Raw genomic sequence first — 14113 nt, 5'->3', positions numbered from 1 at the left:
GCACGCAGACATACACATTAGATATGAAATATAATTTCAAGGGATCCATAGACTTCCTGAACCCCATCCAGGGGACTTCTTACAGAGAGAGAAGTATCTAATTACATCACATGTGCATTCAGGTGAAGTCCATTGTCAAGATGTACTGATATAAGTGAAATGAGGCTCACGTAAATAGGGAATGGTACATTTTTATCTAAAACTTTTACTTTGCTGTGATTACAATTTTTTGGCTAGTTTTTCCTTACTTAACAAGGGTTACATATTAATATAATTTATTCTCTTACTTGGAGAAGGCAATGGCACCCCACTCCAGAACTCTTGCCTAGAAAATCCCATGGATGGAGGATCCTGGTAGGCCACAGTCCATGGGGTCGCTAAGAGTCGGACGTGACTGAGTGACTTCACTTTCACTTTTCACTTTCATGCATTGGAGAAGGACAGGGCAACCCAGTCCAGTGTTCTTGCCTGGAGAATCCCAGGGACGGGGGAGCCTGGTGGGCTGCCGTCTATGGGGTCGCACAGAGTCGGACATGACTGAAGCGACTTAGCAGCATTCTCTTACCAATCTATGTGTTATGAAAAGGTAGTTTTGTTCCAGGTTCTCATTCAAATGCACCATTGTTTCGGTTTATAGGTGAGTGACTCTCAGCCAGGAAAGACTAAAACAATAAAGACATGATCTAGACATTTCCTTTTGTGAGATAATACATTTTCTCATTGTTGACAGAGTTGAGTTAGGGTTTCCTGTAACTTACAAAAAAGACTGAATCAGAGATTTCTGGGTAGTAAGATTAGAGTTTGGACCTTTTGGAATATATATATATATGTATATATATATATCCTCTTGCCTGTAGCTGTGGGCCTTGGGGGAGCCCAGTGGGGCACTGGCTTCCCCAAGGGTCCCAGCATGAGAAGGGTATATATTTTAAAGAAAGCAGTGAGTTAATATTTATAATTAATTTAATTCTAAGTATGTCACCTGTTATTGCTGACTAGATTTTTTTTGGTCTTAGGATGTGGAATGAAATAATTATATGTGGAGCGTTCCCCGCTGAATAGCATAGAGTTTGGAGAATGTAGTGGACTAAGCCCCAGGCTTACTTGCTTGGATCTGCTCCTTTGAAGTAGGCATTGACCGTTTCTGTAAATGCTGCTGCAACAGGGAGGGTGTCCTGGGCTCCCATGGTTAGGGGGCTGGGTCCCCTGGAAGAACCTGTATAAGATGAAAAATCTTCGCTTAATATGGATTGGAGACAGCCTAGTATATGTGGAACTAAATCCTCATTAAGGGATTATAGGATGAAATCTAATTACTGAAACAAAGTAATATGCTAAGAACCATAACTGTATATTCAACATAGAGCTCAAGTATTTAAAAGGAAATATTTGGCTGGTTTACAGACAAACACACTTGAAATTAATTGAATTAGGTATTCTACCATAGAAAAAAATCCAAGCATAAGAATAAAGTCATGGGATTTTTCAGTGTTTACATAAATCATAAGGCAGTATTTGCATGACAGTTTGTACAGCAGGTAGTTAGTAGAGAAAATTATTAGCTTTCTATTTGAGCATTCACATCATACAATTGCCAATAGACTCAAAGGTGTTGGCATTACTTCATTTTAAAGAGGCAAACAGCTACGGGGCACCATGTTATACATTATCTTTTTCTGAGTTGTTTCCATTTCCAATTACCCTCAGATCAAGTAGACTCAAGTGTGCTTATCCCCAGACATACGCAACCCAAATGTCCACCTTGACTTATCACACACACATCAATGCATCAATTCACATTATTAAAAATAACAGTAGTGCTCATGTGTACTAAACATCTACTATATACCAAGCACAGCACTGAATATCTGATACGAATTACTGCATTCAAGCCCCACATCAGCCCAGTGGGAGACAGGCAATATATTCCCATTTTACAGAAAGAAAACTGAAGCTCAAAGAGCTAAGTGATTTGCCCTAATAACATCGTTAAGTAGGAAAAACTAAAATTCAAATGTAGATTTGCCCTCCTATAAAGCTCATGTTTTCCCCTATACGGTTTATAATCTTTGTTGTTTAGTCATTCAGTCGTGGCCCACTCTTCTGTGACCTCATGGACTGTAGCCTGCCATGCTCCTCTGTCCATGGGATTTCCCAGGCAAGCATACTGGAGTGGGTTGCCATCTCCTTCTCCAGGGGATTTCCCAGACCCCAGCATAGAACCCTTGTCTCCTGCTTGGCAGGTGAATTCTTTACTACTAGTCATCAGGGAAACTGTTTATAATATATAATTTGTCTAAATGAAACGTTTTTATATGGTTTTGATGCACCTTGAGGTTTCCAAAAGGACTAAGTTTTAGGATCGTTGCCTTCATTAACAATCTCTGGACATAGTACCAAAGAGAAGAGTTTTAATAAGAACAAAGTATTTAATTATGTCACACATTCACTGCTTCTCCTTCCTATCAAACAAAACACATTTAATTTTCCCCACCTCATCACACACTACACGTTATGCTTTTTATCTTTAACCTTCAGTAACTGTCATCCTCCTCTCTGATTATGAGAAAATCTACCCTTTGTATATTTCCCTCCTCAATAAAGTTTTCTTTGATAATTCTAGTTCATGCTAGTGTGGGCTTTATATTTTCCCTTGACTTTCAATGTCTTGGATGTGGGCATTGATTCTCAACAAATATTTGCTTATTATCTACTATATGAAATGGCAACCCACTCCAGTATCCTTGCCTGGAAAATCTCATGGACAGAGGAGCCGGGTGAGCTGCAGTCCGTGGGGTCGCAAAGAGTCAGACACGACTGAGCGTCTAACACACACACACACATCAGGCATTGTTGCAGGTGCTGGGGATTCAAAGATAATTAAACACAATCCTTGTTCTCAAGAATTTTTGTTGTTTGTGAGCCATGCGGTGTGTGGCATTTTGTCGTAGAATTCAGAATGGACTGAGACACGCAGCCTGGCCCCGATCTGTTCTTGACACACCTCCTCTCTATCCTTCCAACAACCCTATACTCTAGCTACGTTCACTTCTGGGCACCATAGTTCTTACTATGGGTTTAATCAACAATGCCAGAGAAGGAGAAATAGCAAGATTTGACAAAGAACCCTTTTACCTTAAAGGATCCACAATTTACAATTCTAATTTCTTCACATCCCTATACATTGCAATTAATATGCCCTCTTCTTTTTTACTTTTTTCATTTATTACATAATTTTCCTTATTGCTATCTGGTCTACATATCATTTCCATGAGTATATATTATTCTACAAAAAAAAATTCTCCAAATGTTTGGCCACTTCTAGGTAGAAATTATTTTAAATCCATCTTTGTATAATTGGTCTTTTTCTTTCAATTATTTTCTTAAGATGTAATTTTATTATTACAAAGTGGGACAACTAAATCATAAGGCAGATAAATTTTTGATTACTAAGAATGACAGATTATTTTACATAAAGATTATACTCAATGAAAATGCTATCAATTATAAATGAATGCTTCTGTTTCCCTGCAGTACCTTAGAAAGTCTTTGTTAATTTGACTATTGGAAAACTAGGCTAAAACTAGGAGAACGTCTAAGATGCTGAAAAATTCAAACCTCATGGTCTAAGATGACCAAAATGGGCCTCGAAACTATTTTCGAATATCTGAAATAATATTACCAGACAGTGACTCTGGGGCCAGAGTTCATGGCCATGTATCTGCAAGTTAACAGCTTTGTGACCTTGGGCAAGTCAATTACCTTTAGGTTTCTCAACCATAAAATGAAGGCAATAGATTACATAATCTTTGTGTAGTAGGATTCTATAATTTTGTTTTAGGAATATAAGGAGTTTTAAACAGAAAGAACAATTTTCTCACACAGAAATTAACTGATTTGAAAAGAGTATCCCTTCATGGTGTTTTGAATGAATATGCCAAATATTTACAGAGCCTTTACTACTATGTGTAAGGTATTTTTACATATTTTTTTTACACGTTTGGAGACACAAATATGTAAACTTCCAGAAAATAAGGTATAAGCATTTCTAAAAACTAGTAACAGTAACATATGCAAGTAAAAGCTTGAGACAATAGTTCAAGTGACAGAACTGTGAAGTTTTTTCACTGCAAAGTTAATTGCCCAATGAGCAGAACAGGAAATGTTGCTCCTTGATTTAAATGCTGCTAGGGCTCTGGAATCTTATAGACTTGGGTGTGAATCCCAGTTCCTCCACTTACAATCTATATGACAAGGAATAAGATATTTAATCTGACTGCGACTTGGTTTCCTCATTTTTTAAATAAAATAGATAATAATATCTATTTTGAAGGCTTGTCAGCCAGTTCAGTTGCTCAGTTGTGTCTGACTCTTTGAGAGCCCATGGATTACAGCACACCAGGCTTCCCTGTCCATCACCAACTCCCAGAGCTTGCTCAAACTCCTGTCCATTGAATTGGTGATGCCATCCAACCATCTCATCCTCTGTCATCCCCTTCTCCTGCCTTCAATCTTTTCCAGGATCAGGGTCTTTTCCAATGAGTTGGCTCTTCACATCAGGTGGCCAAAGTATTGGAGTTTCAGCTTCAGCATCAGTCCTTCCAATGAATATTCAGGGTTGATTTTCTTTAGAATTGACTGGTTTGATCTCCTTGGAGTCCAAGGGAGTCTCAAGAGTCTTCTCCAACACCACAGTTCAAAAGCATCTTGTGGTGGACATCAAATGGGATAAAATTTGTGAAATCTTTAGAATGGTATTGCTGACTTAAAAAATGCACACACACAAAAAATTGAGAGTTATAAGTTTTATTTAGGGGCAAAATGAAGACATTTCTCTGAACTATCAGAGCATTTCAGATAGCTCTGAGGAACTGCTCCAAAGAGGTAAGGGAATGGTCAGAATATATGTGGTTTTGGTGAAAGGGGAATACATGCAAGCAAACTCATATTTTTTTTGCAGAAGGTTTCTGCTAGTCTGGAGGAGCAGATATCACCATGAAGGATTTTAGTGCTTTTCTAGATATGAGGAGATACAAGAATTGGTTCACAAAATAAAAGAATTGGTTCATAAAATATCTATTTGAAGACCTGTTTTGGCAGTTTTTCCCGGAGCACAGCGTGCCTCAGCTCTCCACCCTGAACTCCTTTCAGGGGGTGTTGAAAGTCAGCAGTTGCAGCAGCACATAATTTACTCCTTGTAGAAGTAGATGGCAAGTGCCAATTTGTAGTTGACAGTATGTACTGGAAAAACATCTTGTTTTTGTTGCTGTTATTTTGTCAGGGTGAGCTTTACTAACTTTGTTGAATTACAGTTGACTCTGAATTTGAGTAGCTTTTGAGGCAGAGAATGAAGGGAGATGATATCACAAATGGTATTCTTCACTGAGCAAGGAGATAGACCAAAATTTTCAAATTCCTTCCAACTCTAAATTTCTCGTATGATAAGAACAGTGAATTCTATCATGCATGTTTAATTTTTTGTGTATTACATGGTGGCTATCATCTGTTCAAGTTACTTGATATAATGCTTGGACTAACAGGAGATGAAAGTTGGTTGAATGCATATTTATCTTTTGATTCATTTGAATGTGAGTTCCTGCACAAGTAGGCATTGTGCTAGATGCTGAGAAATTCACAGAAATGTCTGAGATGTACCTCTACCCTTCCCTTCATGGAGCTTACAGTATAGAAGAGGGCTGTAATATTAGACGTGAATGAAAAATGAAGACTCTATGAAGTTAGATAGTAGTTCAGTATTATAACAATTATATTACTATTAATGATTATTTTTAAGAATTCAAGATCAAAATAGCAATTATTATGTTTGTTCTACAACAAAATAAACTATCAAATATTAACATGTTTTTGTTCTTTATACATTGAAGGGAGAAACAGAGTCAGGATAATTATCTCTACTTCACTGGCCCAAGTTCACTCTGCTAGTAAGTGGTAAAGCCAAAATTCAATCCAAGGTGTCCCAACTCTAATGAAAACAATAGTAGCAACAATGAAAACTTTATACCTCTTACTTCATCCTAAGAACTATTCAAGGGGTTTTACTGATATTAACTCTTAATTTTGATAATATCTCTCTTAGGAAACTGCCATTATTATCCCTCTTTTCCAGATGAGAGAACTGAGGTTTCAAGTCACTTAGTAGCCTTGCCTACAGTCATCCAGTTAGTAAACAGTAAGAACAGAACAGAGATGCAAACTTAGTACTTCTTGACTTTGGGTCCCGAACTCTTACTTACTCTGCTCTTGGAACAAAGAAGTCAGAACAAAATTACATTAGTCATCTGTGGGCACATATGTAGTCCCCCTCGAAGAATAACTTGTTGCCATTAGCTTGTCAACTTCTGACAAAATAGCAATTCTGTGGTCCTGGAAAGTAATTGTCATGCATACTTAGGGAGTTCTGAGAAATGGAAAAAGGCACACAGAATCACCATAGTGTGATAACGTTTTCTGAAAGGCAGTTTTCTATGACTCTCATTACCAAGCAAAGTTATATACACACACACACAGGTACACACATGCACACAAAACCCAAGGTTAAAAAAAATTAGTATGACATCTTTAAAAGAAGAGGCCATTCGACCATATAGCACAGGGAATTACACTCAATATTTTGTAATAACCTATAAGGAAAAGTAAACTGAAAAAGAAAAAATATATATGTATATATATATATATATATGTAAGTATTATAACTGAATCACTGTGTTGTACGCCTGAAACTAACACAGCATGGTAAATCAACTATGTTGTTATTCAGTTGCTAAGTTGTGTCTGACTCTGAAAACCCAAGCGCTCTGGCCCTCCAGGCTCCACTGTCTTCCGTTATCTCCCAGAGTTTGCTCAAATTCATGTCCATTGAGTCAGTGATGCTATCCAGCCATCTCATCTTCTGTTGTCCCCTTCTCCTCTTGCCTCAGTCTTTCCCAGTATCAGAGTCTTTCCCAGTGAGCTGACTCTTCCCATCAGGTGGGCAAAGTATTGGAGCTTCGGCTTCTGCATCAGTCCTTCCAATGAATACTCAGGGTTGATTTCCTTTAGGATTGACTGGTTTGATCTCCTTGCTGTCCAAGGGACTCTTAAGAGTTTTATCCAGCATCACAGTTTGAAAGCATCCCTTCATGGATCACAGTCTTGTCATGGTGAAAGGGTTTGTGTAACTCAGTGAAGCTATGAGCTATGCCATGCAGGGCCACCCAAGCCAGAAAGGTCATAGTGAAGAGTTCTGACAAAACATGGTCCACTGGGGGAGGAAATGGCAACCCACTCCAGTATTCTTGCCTGGAGAACCCTTGGACTGTGATGAAAAGGTATGGCACTGGAAGATGAGCCCCCCGCCCTAAGTCAGAAGGTGTCCAACACGCTACTGGGGAGGAGCAGAGGGCAATTACTAACAGCTCCAGGAAGAATGAAGTGGCTGGGCCAAAGCACAAGTCAACCATATGTCAATAAAAAGTGAAAAAGATAAGTGAGTAAGGAGTAGGGATTGTAATATGTAAAAATATTAAAGGAGAAAGGGAAAGGGAGAGAGATTTTAGAAGAGAAAGGGAAAAATACAAAAAAAAAAAAAAAAGAGGGGGAAAAGGAAGCAAAATACCGAGGTACAGAAATTGAGTAACAGCACAAGGTTTACCTGGCAAATGAATAACTGTTTGTGCACCAAGCTGCACAGAGAGGCCTATTGCCAGTCTTTTGTGTGGAGGAAAAGTGTATCCTCATGGTTTGTCCAGAGCAAGCCTGAGGAGTGGCCAAGGTCTCATTTCCTCCTCACCTTCTGCACACATTTCTCCATTTTCTGTATGTTTTCTGCTTTGCAAAGTTGAAATTTAGAACATTTTTTCACATCAAGGCCAGTTCAGTTCATGAAGATTTATTTTCAGTTGTTTTAAATTTAATAAGAATTTATGTCAGAGTAGCGCTTCCTTCAGGGGTGTTTGTAGCATTTGTCACTATAGGCTCAATCAACGGTAATAGATGTTATCTATTGTGTCCTAACTCTGTGTGATGCTTCATTATGTATTATTTCCTTTAATTCATATAACCACCTCACCAAGATGAGGAAGCTTAAGTAACTAGCTGAAATCCAGAGAGCCAAGACATCTATGCTTTTAATTATTGTGCTTTGATGTTACAATAAAGAATCTAGAACTTCATTGCACACTGTGAGTCATGACTGTGTTTCTTTGTTAATATCTGTCCTTGGGCAGGTCAGTGATTCTAACTGCATCCCTATCAAATTGGGATGTCAGGGCCACCAACCCTACCTGACTGTAAAGAGGATTTGCACTTACAAATGCCAGGTGTCAAAAGAGCGGCAAATTTTACTCTCTGTTCATCTGGGGCTAGAAAAAGTCATTCTGAAAGTACTACCTGAAGTATGGACAGCAGGAGAAGGCAGTCTTGTTTGTTTAGAAGACTGTTCCCACCCTTGCAGTCTACCAACCCAAACTACTGCCACTCTACCAGGCCTGCGGTACACGCAGGGCGAGTGACCCACTTTTGTGTAGGAGTGAGAATGCAGGAGACAGAACTCACAGATGGAAGCAACACAGAGTGTCAGAATGCATGAAAGGAGAGAAAAAAATTCCAGGAGTTGTACTAAGCAGCATGAGTGAGCAGGAGACATGGGTTTGATCCCTGGGTCGGGAAGATACCCACTCCAGTATCCTTGCCTGGAGAATCCCATGGACGGAGGAGTCTGGTGGGCTACACTCCACGGGGTCGCAAAGAGTCGGACACGACTGAGCGAGTGATTTAACTTTATTTTAAAAAAAAAAAGCAGATCATATCAGTAGGATTAGTAAATAAAGTATAATCAATTCAATTATAATTTATAGAGTATATTCCATACAAATACTGTTGGAATCAGATTGAATAAAATTTGAATCCTGACTTTATTCACTTACTGTGTGACCTTGGAAAAATTACATAACCTCTCTGATTCCACTTTCATCATTTTGGAAAATGGAGATTGTATTCTTTGAAGATACTGTGACAACTATTATGATATAGAATGCCTTATCTGATAGTATCAGAAAAAAGTCACTTAGAATGAATGCATTTAAATGGCTGCTAAAATTTCATAGGGTATAGTGATAAAAAAGCTTGACTGACAGTCAAAATTGTCAAAAACTAAATTTGTGAAAATATCTTTTCTTAACACACTGCAATCAAATAATCAATGAATTCTTAGAATGAAGAAAAGCGATTATGCAGATATTTTGAGGAAAGGCATATTTTTCTGATAAAAATTGTATTATAGATTTATATACCAATCTAGTTTCAGATTTGGTTTTCATTCATGATTATGAAGTGATTCTATATTGCAGGGTTAATTGAGAGTTTTAGCAATTTTTCTAAGGGTCTCTTAATTTCTCGTTTTTCTTTCAAAGTGGCTATAATATGAGCTTCCTTTATTTCTTATTCTTCAATTATTAAGTTTAATTTTTGCTAAACCGTCATTTGAGAATGACTTTGAATATGACCTGCTGCTGCTGCTGCTAAGTCACTTCAGTCGTGTCCGACTCTGTATGACGCCATAGACGGCAGCCCACCAGGCTCCCCCGTCCCTGGGATTCTCCAGGCTAGAACACTGGAGTGGGTTGCCATTTCCTTCTCCATTGAATATGACCTAAAGAGCTTTATACCATCACTTTCCTTGACTTCATGGAACCCCATATCCTTTCTAAGATTGGCAATTTCACTTTGCAATAAATGTGCACTGTGTCTGTATTATATGTCTATTGTTTATTTCAGATGTTCATGAAGAAACTGACCAAATCTGCATATTATGTAATGGATGAGGATAGATGCTAGTGTTAATCTGGTAAATTGATATTAGTACAGGTACTAGTGTTACAGATTAATACTTTCATGTTGCATTGATCTTTACTTTCCTACCCAATCTGATAACTGCAAAGACACTGATAAGGACAGTAACGTAGGGAGCTTTGCCAGGATGTGAAAATCTGAGTGCTTGCACATAGAAAATACTCAATAAGTGATAGCCATTATCATTAATGGGGCTTCCATGATGGCTCAGTGGGTAAAGAATCCCCCTGCAATGCAGGAGATATGGGTTCAATCCCTGCATCAGGAAGATCCCCTGGAGGAGGAAATGGTGACCTACTCTAGCATTCTTGCCTAGAAAATTCCATGGACAGAGAGGCCTGGAGGGCTACAGTCCATGGGGTCACAAAGAGTTGGACACAACTGAGCACATGGCACACATATACAGAGAGCACACACATTATCATTAACAGAGAAGGGGAGTTTGTGGGGCAGGCACAATATCTAACACATTGTTTCAGGCTCCCCTTAACTCCATACACATTTAGTATATGAGAGGAGATAATGAACTGTGGTGTTAGAGAAGACTCTTGAGAGCCCCTTGGACTGCAAGGAGATCCAACCAGTTCATCCTAAAGGAGATCAGTCCTGGGTGTTCATTGGAAGGACCGATGTTGGAGCAGAAACTCCAATACTTTGGCCACCTGATGTGAAGAGCTGACTCATTTGAAAAGACCCTGATGCTGGGAAAGATTGAAGGCAGGAGGAGAAGGGGACAACAGAGGATGAGATGGTTGGATGGCATCACTGACTCAATGGACATGGGTTTGGGTGGACTCCGAGAGTTGGTGATGGGCAGGGAGGCCTGACATGCTGTGGTTCATGGGGTCACAAAGAGCTGGACACGACTGAGCGACTGAACTGAACTGAAAGAGAAGATTAGAAGTTTTTCTTAGGTCAGTAGAAAGAATTTTATCATGAGAGCTTAACTTGAGAAGGTGAGTTGTACTTTTGTGATCTTGTGAATCTTAGCTGAAATGATGGCTAATAAAATATTGTGTGTGTGTTACTTAAAAAAAAAGTCACAGCAACTTTGTTTAAAAAATTTTAGGATAGGTTTGTAAGGAAAGGAGTCACAGCAAAGTTATTACATATAAAATTTTCTATTTTTTTCTTTTTCTCTACATCTTTGAATGTTACAATTTTACATTAACTAGTTGAACAATTATTTGAAATTTATCTTATATAGTGTATGTTGTATATGTCTGCATACACTGCATATAAAAATGTATACATAAAGTACTTTGCATATTTTGGTATATTTGTATATCTTTGTCTATTTTAGAACTCTAAGCCTAAGAAAATATCTTAAGATCAAAGAATTATGCACAAAGATGCTCAAGGCATATGGGAGTATTTGAAGCAAATTAAATGCCTAGTTACTGAAGTGAAACAAATCATTTGTGACAGAATGAAATATTATGCACATATTAAAAGCTTTAGTAATTAAAATAGCATTAAAAACAATCACGTATCACATTTTACCAGATTGGAAAAGGCAAGAGATACTGGCATAACTCAGTATTGCTAAGTGTGTAGAAAAAATGTCAATCATAATGCTGGTATGAATTTTTGGATGGACATTTTGTAATATGTAGTATTATTTGAAATGTGCATACCGCTTAACACAGTGATTCCATTTTTAGCAATTTATCTTTTGGACAAATATACACAAGTCCACGAGGATATAAGTTTAAGGTTGCTCATTGCATTATTTTACATACTAGCAAAAAAAAAAAAAAAGGATAAACTCAACCTAAAAATCCATTAATAAAAGATAGGCACATTCATATAATTGAATAGTATGGAACCATTAATATGATTTTATAGATGTATATGTATATAAATGCACACACATATACATTCCAAAACACTCCATATCATACATTTAAATGGCTACTATTGACTACAGGTTATAGAGCAGAGTCTATCTTCTATTTGCCTACAATTGTACATATTTCCTTAATTGTGAGAAACATACTTTTGAAAACATGAAAATATTAAGATTTCTGAAATTGAGGTGCATCTTATAATCAATGTGAAAAGAAAACTGGTGGCTGCTAACAGAATATGTTCCAGAGTTGCTTTGATTGTACTTGTGAATGTAACTTTGAGCTTTGTCACCTGATCAGCTCATCTCAGGGATGCCTCAGTTGAGCTGAGTGTTTGAATTGATAGCCTCTCATGTGACTGAATTCGAACCCTTATTGACCCTTAAACATTTTTTTAAAAAGATTCCATCTGATGCAGTAATAAAGTGAAAAGTTATTTGTACACTGACGATAAACTGTCATATACCAGGCTATGCAATGGGAGGTAGAAGAAACTGCCAGGTTCTTTGAAATCTAAATCATAGTATTTTGAAAGATGGGACAAGCCAGTTATGACTGAATTATGCATATGAAAGAATATATAACTTTGGTGTTAAAAATGTATCTGTCAACAACTTTTGGCTGACTTTTTAAAAAGTTGTTTACCTTTTAGCAATTTATAAATAAACTTGGGAATATGAATGCAGATAAAAGCCTGGAATTTTTGATGTGCCCCCAAATTAAACTATCAACATCAAAGAGAATAAAGAGGTCAAGATAATGAACATGTGGTATAAAAAGCATCAAGTCACTATGGTATTAAACATAACTGCTGATGGACGGAAGTGATTTAGATTCATTTTTAATTCTGAAATTTAAATAAGTTTAGATTAAATTTCTAATGGTTATACTGAAGATAGCGGCTTGCTACTTGTTATAATTGGTTAAAAAAATTCTTTTATTCATTTAATGAAGCTTACTTTGCACCAGAAGATTGTTATTAAACCAATGAAGCATATCCCAATGGAGGAATTTTTGGAATCAAGTAAATGCAACACACACACACACGCACTTGTGATTTCAGAGTCTTTTTCTCTAACTTTATTGAGGTATAATTGCAAAATTAAATTGTAAGATGTTTAATGTGTACGTGTGATGATCTGACCTACATATACATTGTGGGAGGATTTCTCCCATCTAGTTAATTCACACATCCATTACCTCACATATTTTTCTTTCTTTCATCCCTTCCTCCCTCCCTCCTTCCTTTCTTTCCTTGTTTTATGAGAACATTTAAGTTCTACTCTCTCAGCAAATTTCAGTTGTACAATACAGTGCCATCAACTATAGTCACTATGTTTTATGTTAGCTTCTCATGCTTCCATGGTGGCTCAGTGGTAAAGAATTCACCTGCAATGCAGAAGACGTGGGTTCAATCTGCAGGTTTGACCCCTGGGTCAGGGAAGAGCCCCTGGAGAAGGAAATGGCAGCCCACTCCAGTATTCTTGCCGGGGAAATCCCATGGACAGAAGAGCCTGGTGGGCTACAGTCCAGGGGTTGCAAAGAGTTGGACACAACCAAGCGACTAAACAACAACGACAAATACATTAGATCCTCAGACCATATTCATTTGTAGTTGAAAGTTTGTACACTTTTACCAAGTTCTCCCTATTTCCCCACACCCAGTCCCTGGCAACCACTTTTCTACTCTCTGTTTCTACGAGTCTGACTTTCTTTTCTAGATTCCACATACATATGGCACCACATGGCACTTGTCTTTCTCTGTCTGGCTTATTTCACGGCATAATGTACTCAAGATCCATCCATGTTGTTGCAAATAGCAGGATATCCTTCTTTCTCTGTATTTATTCTATTATCTATACTTCTTCATATTGTTTGAATTTTAAAAAGTAACTGAAAGAAAGAAAGAAAGTGAAGTCACTCAGTTGTGTCCGACTCTTTGGGATGCCATGGACTGTAGCCCATCAGGCTCCTCTGACCATGGAATTTTCCAGGCAAGAATACTGGAGTGGGTTGCCATTTCCTCCTGCAGGAGATATTCCTGACCCAGGGATTGAACTAGGGTCTTCCGCATTGCAGGCAGACAGCTTTACGGTAGGAGCCACCAGGGAAGCCCTAAAATGGGCTCGTCTGGGATTACATCAATTTCATGCTTATGTCAATTTCATGCTTGCATCAGTTTCATGATCAGAATAAAACAAACTGTGAGCTATTTTCAAAGGCAATTTAATGGCACGGGGGACATTATCCTATGTTAAAGTAAGAAAAAGTATCATATATTAAATTATCATATGTATGAAAATATAAATTACATAACCTACACATGAAAAATCTTATAAATAAAATATACCAAAATAGTGGTTATCTAAGGTTATTAGATTATAGATTATTTTATTTTTTTATATCTTTCTATT

At 37.6% G+C, this 14113-nt stretch overlaps 1 protein-coding gene across 3 annotated transcripts in view; it reads right to left on the bottom strand.

Annotated features, from left to right (window-relative positions):
- SGIP1 (SH3-domain GRB2-like (endophilin) interacting protein 1) overlaps nt 1-14113 on the bottom strand; it is a 233732-nt gene that overhangs the window by 30633 nt on the left and 188986 nt on the right. For all 3 annotated transcript variants that reach the window (XM_010850276.1, XM_010850274.1, XM_010850275.1), the window contains one exon: nt 1105-1216. In XM_010850276.1, coding sequence (XP_010848578.1) covers nt 1105-1216 — 112 coding nt within the window. The remainder of the gene's footprint in view (nt 1-1104; nt 1217-14113) is intronic.

This window comes from Bison bison, unplaced genomic scaffold, assembly GCF_000754665.1.
Source record: "Bison bison bison isolate TAMUID 2011002044 unplaced genomic scaffold, Bison_UMD1.0 scf7180017864290, whole genome shotgun sequence".
Classification (NCBI taxonomy): domain Eukaryota; kingdom Metazoa; phylum Chordata; class Mammalia; order Artiodactyla; family Bovidae; genus Bison; species Bison bison.
Note: the sequence above shows the minus strand (reverse complement) of the source record. Positions and strands in the feature narration are given on the sequence as shown.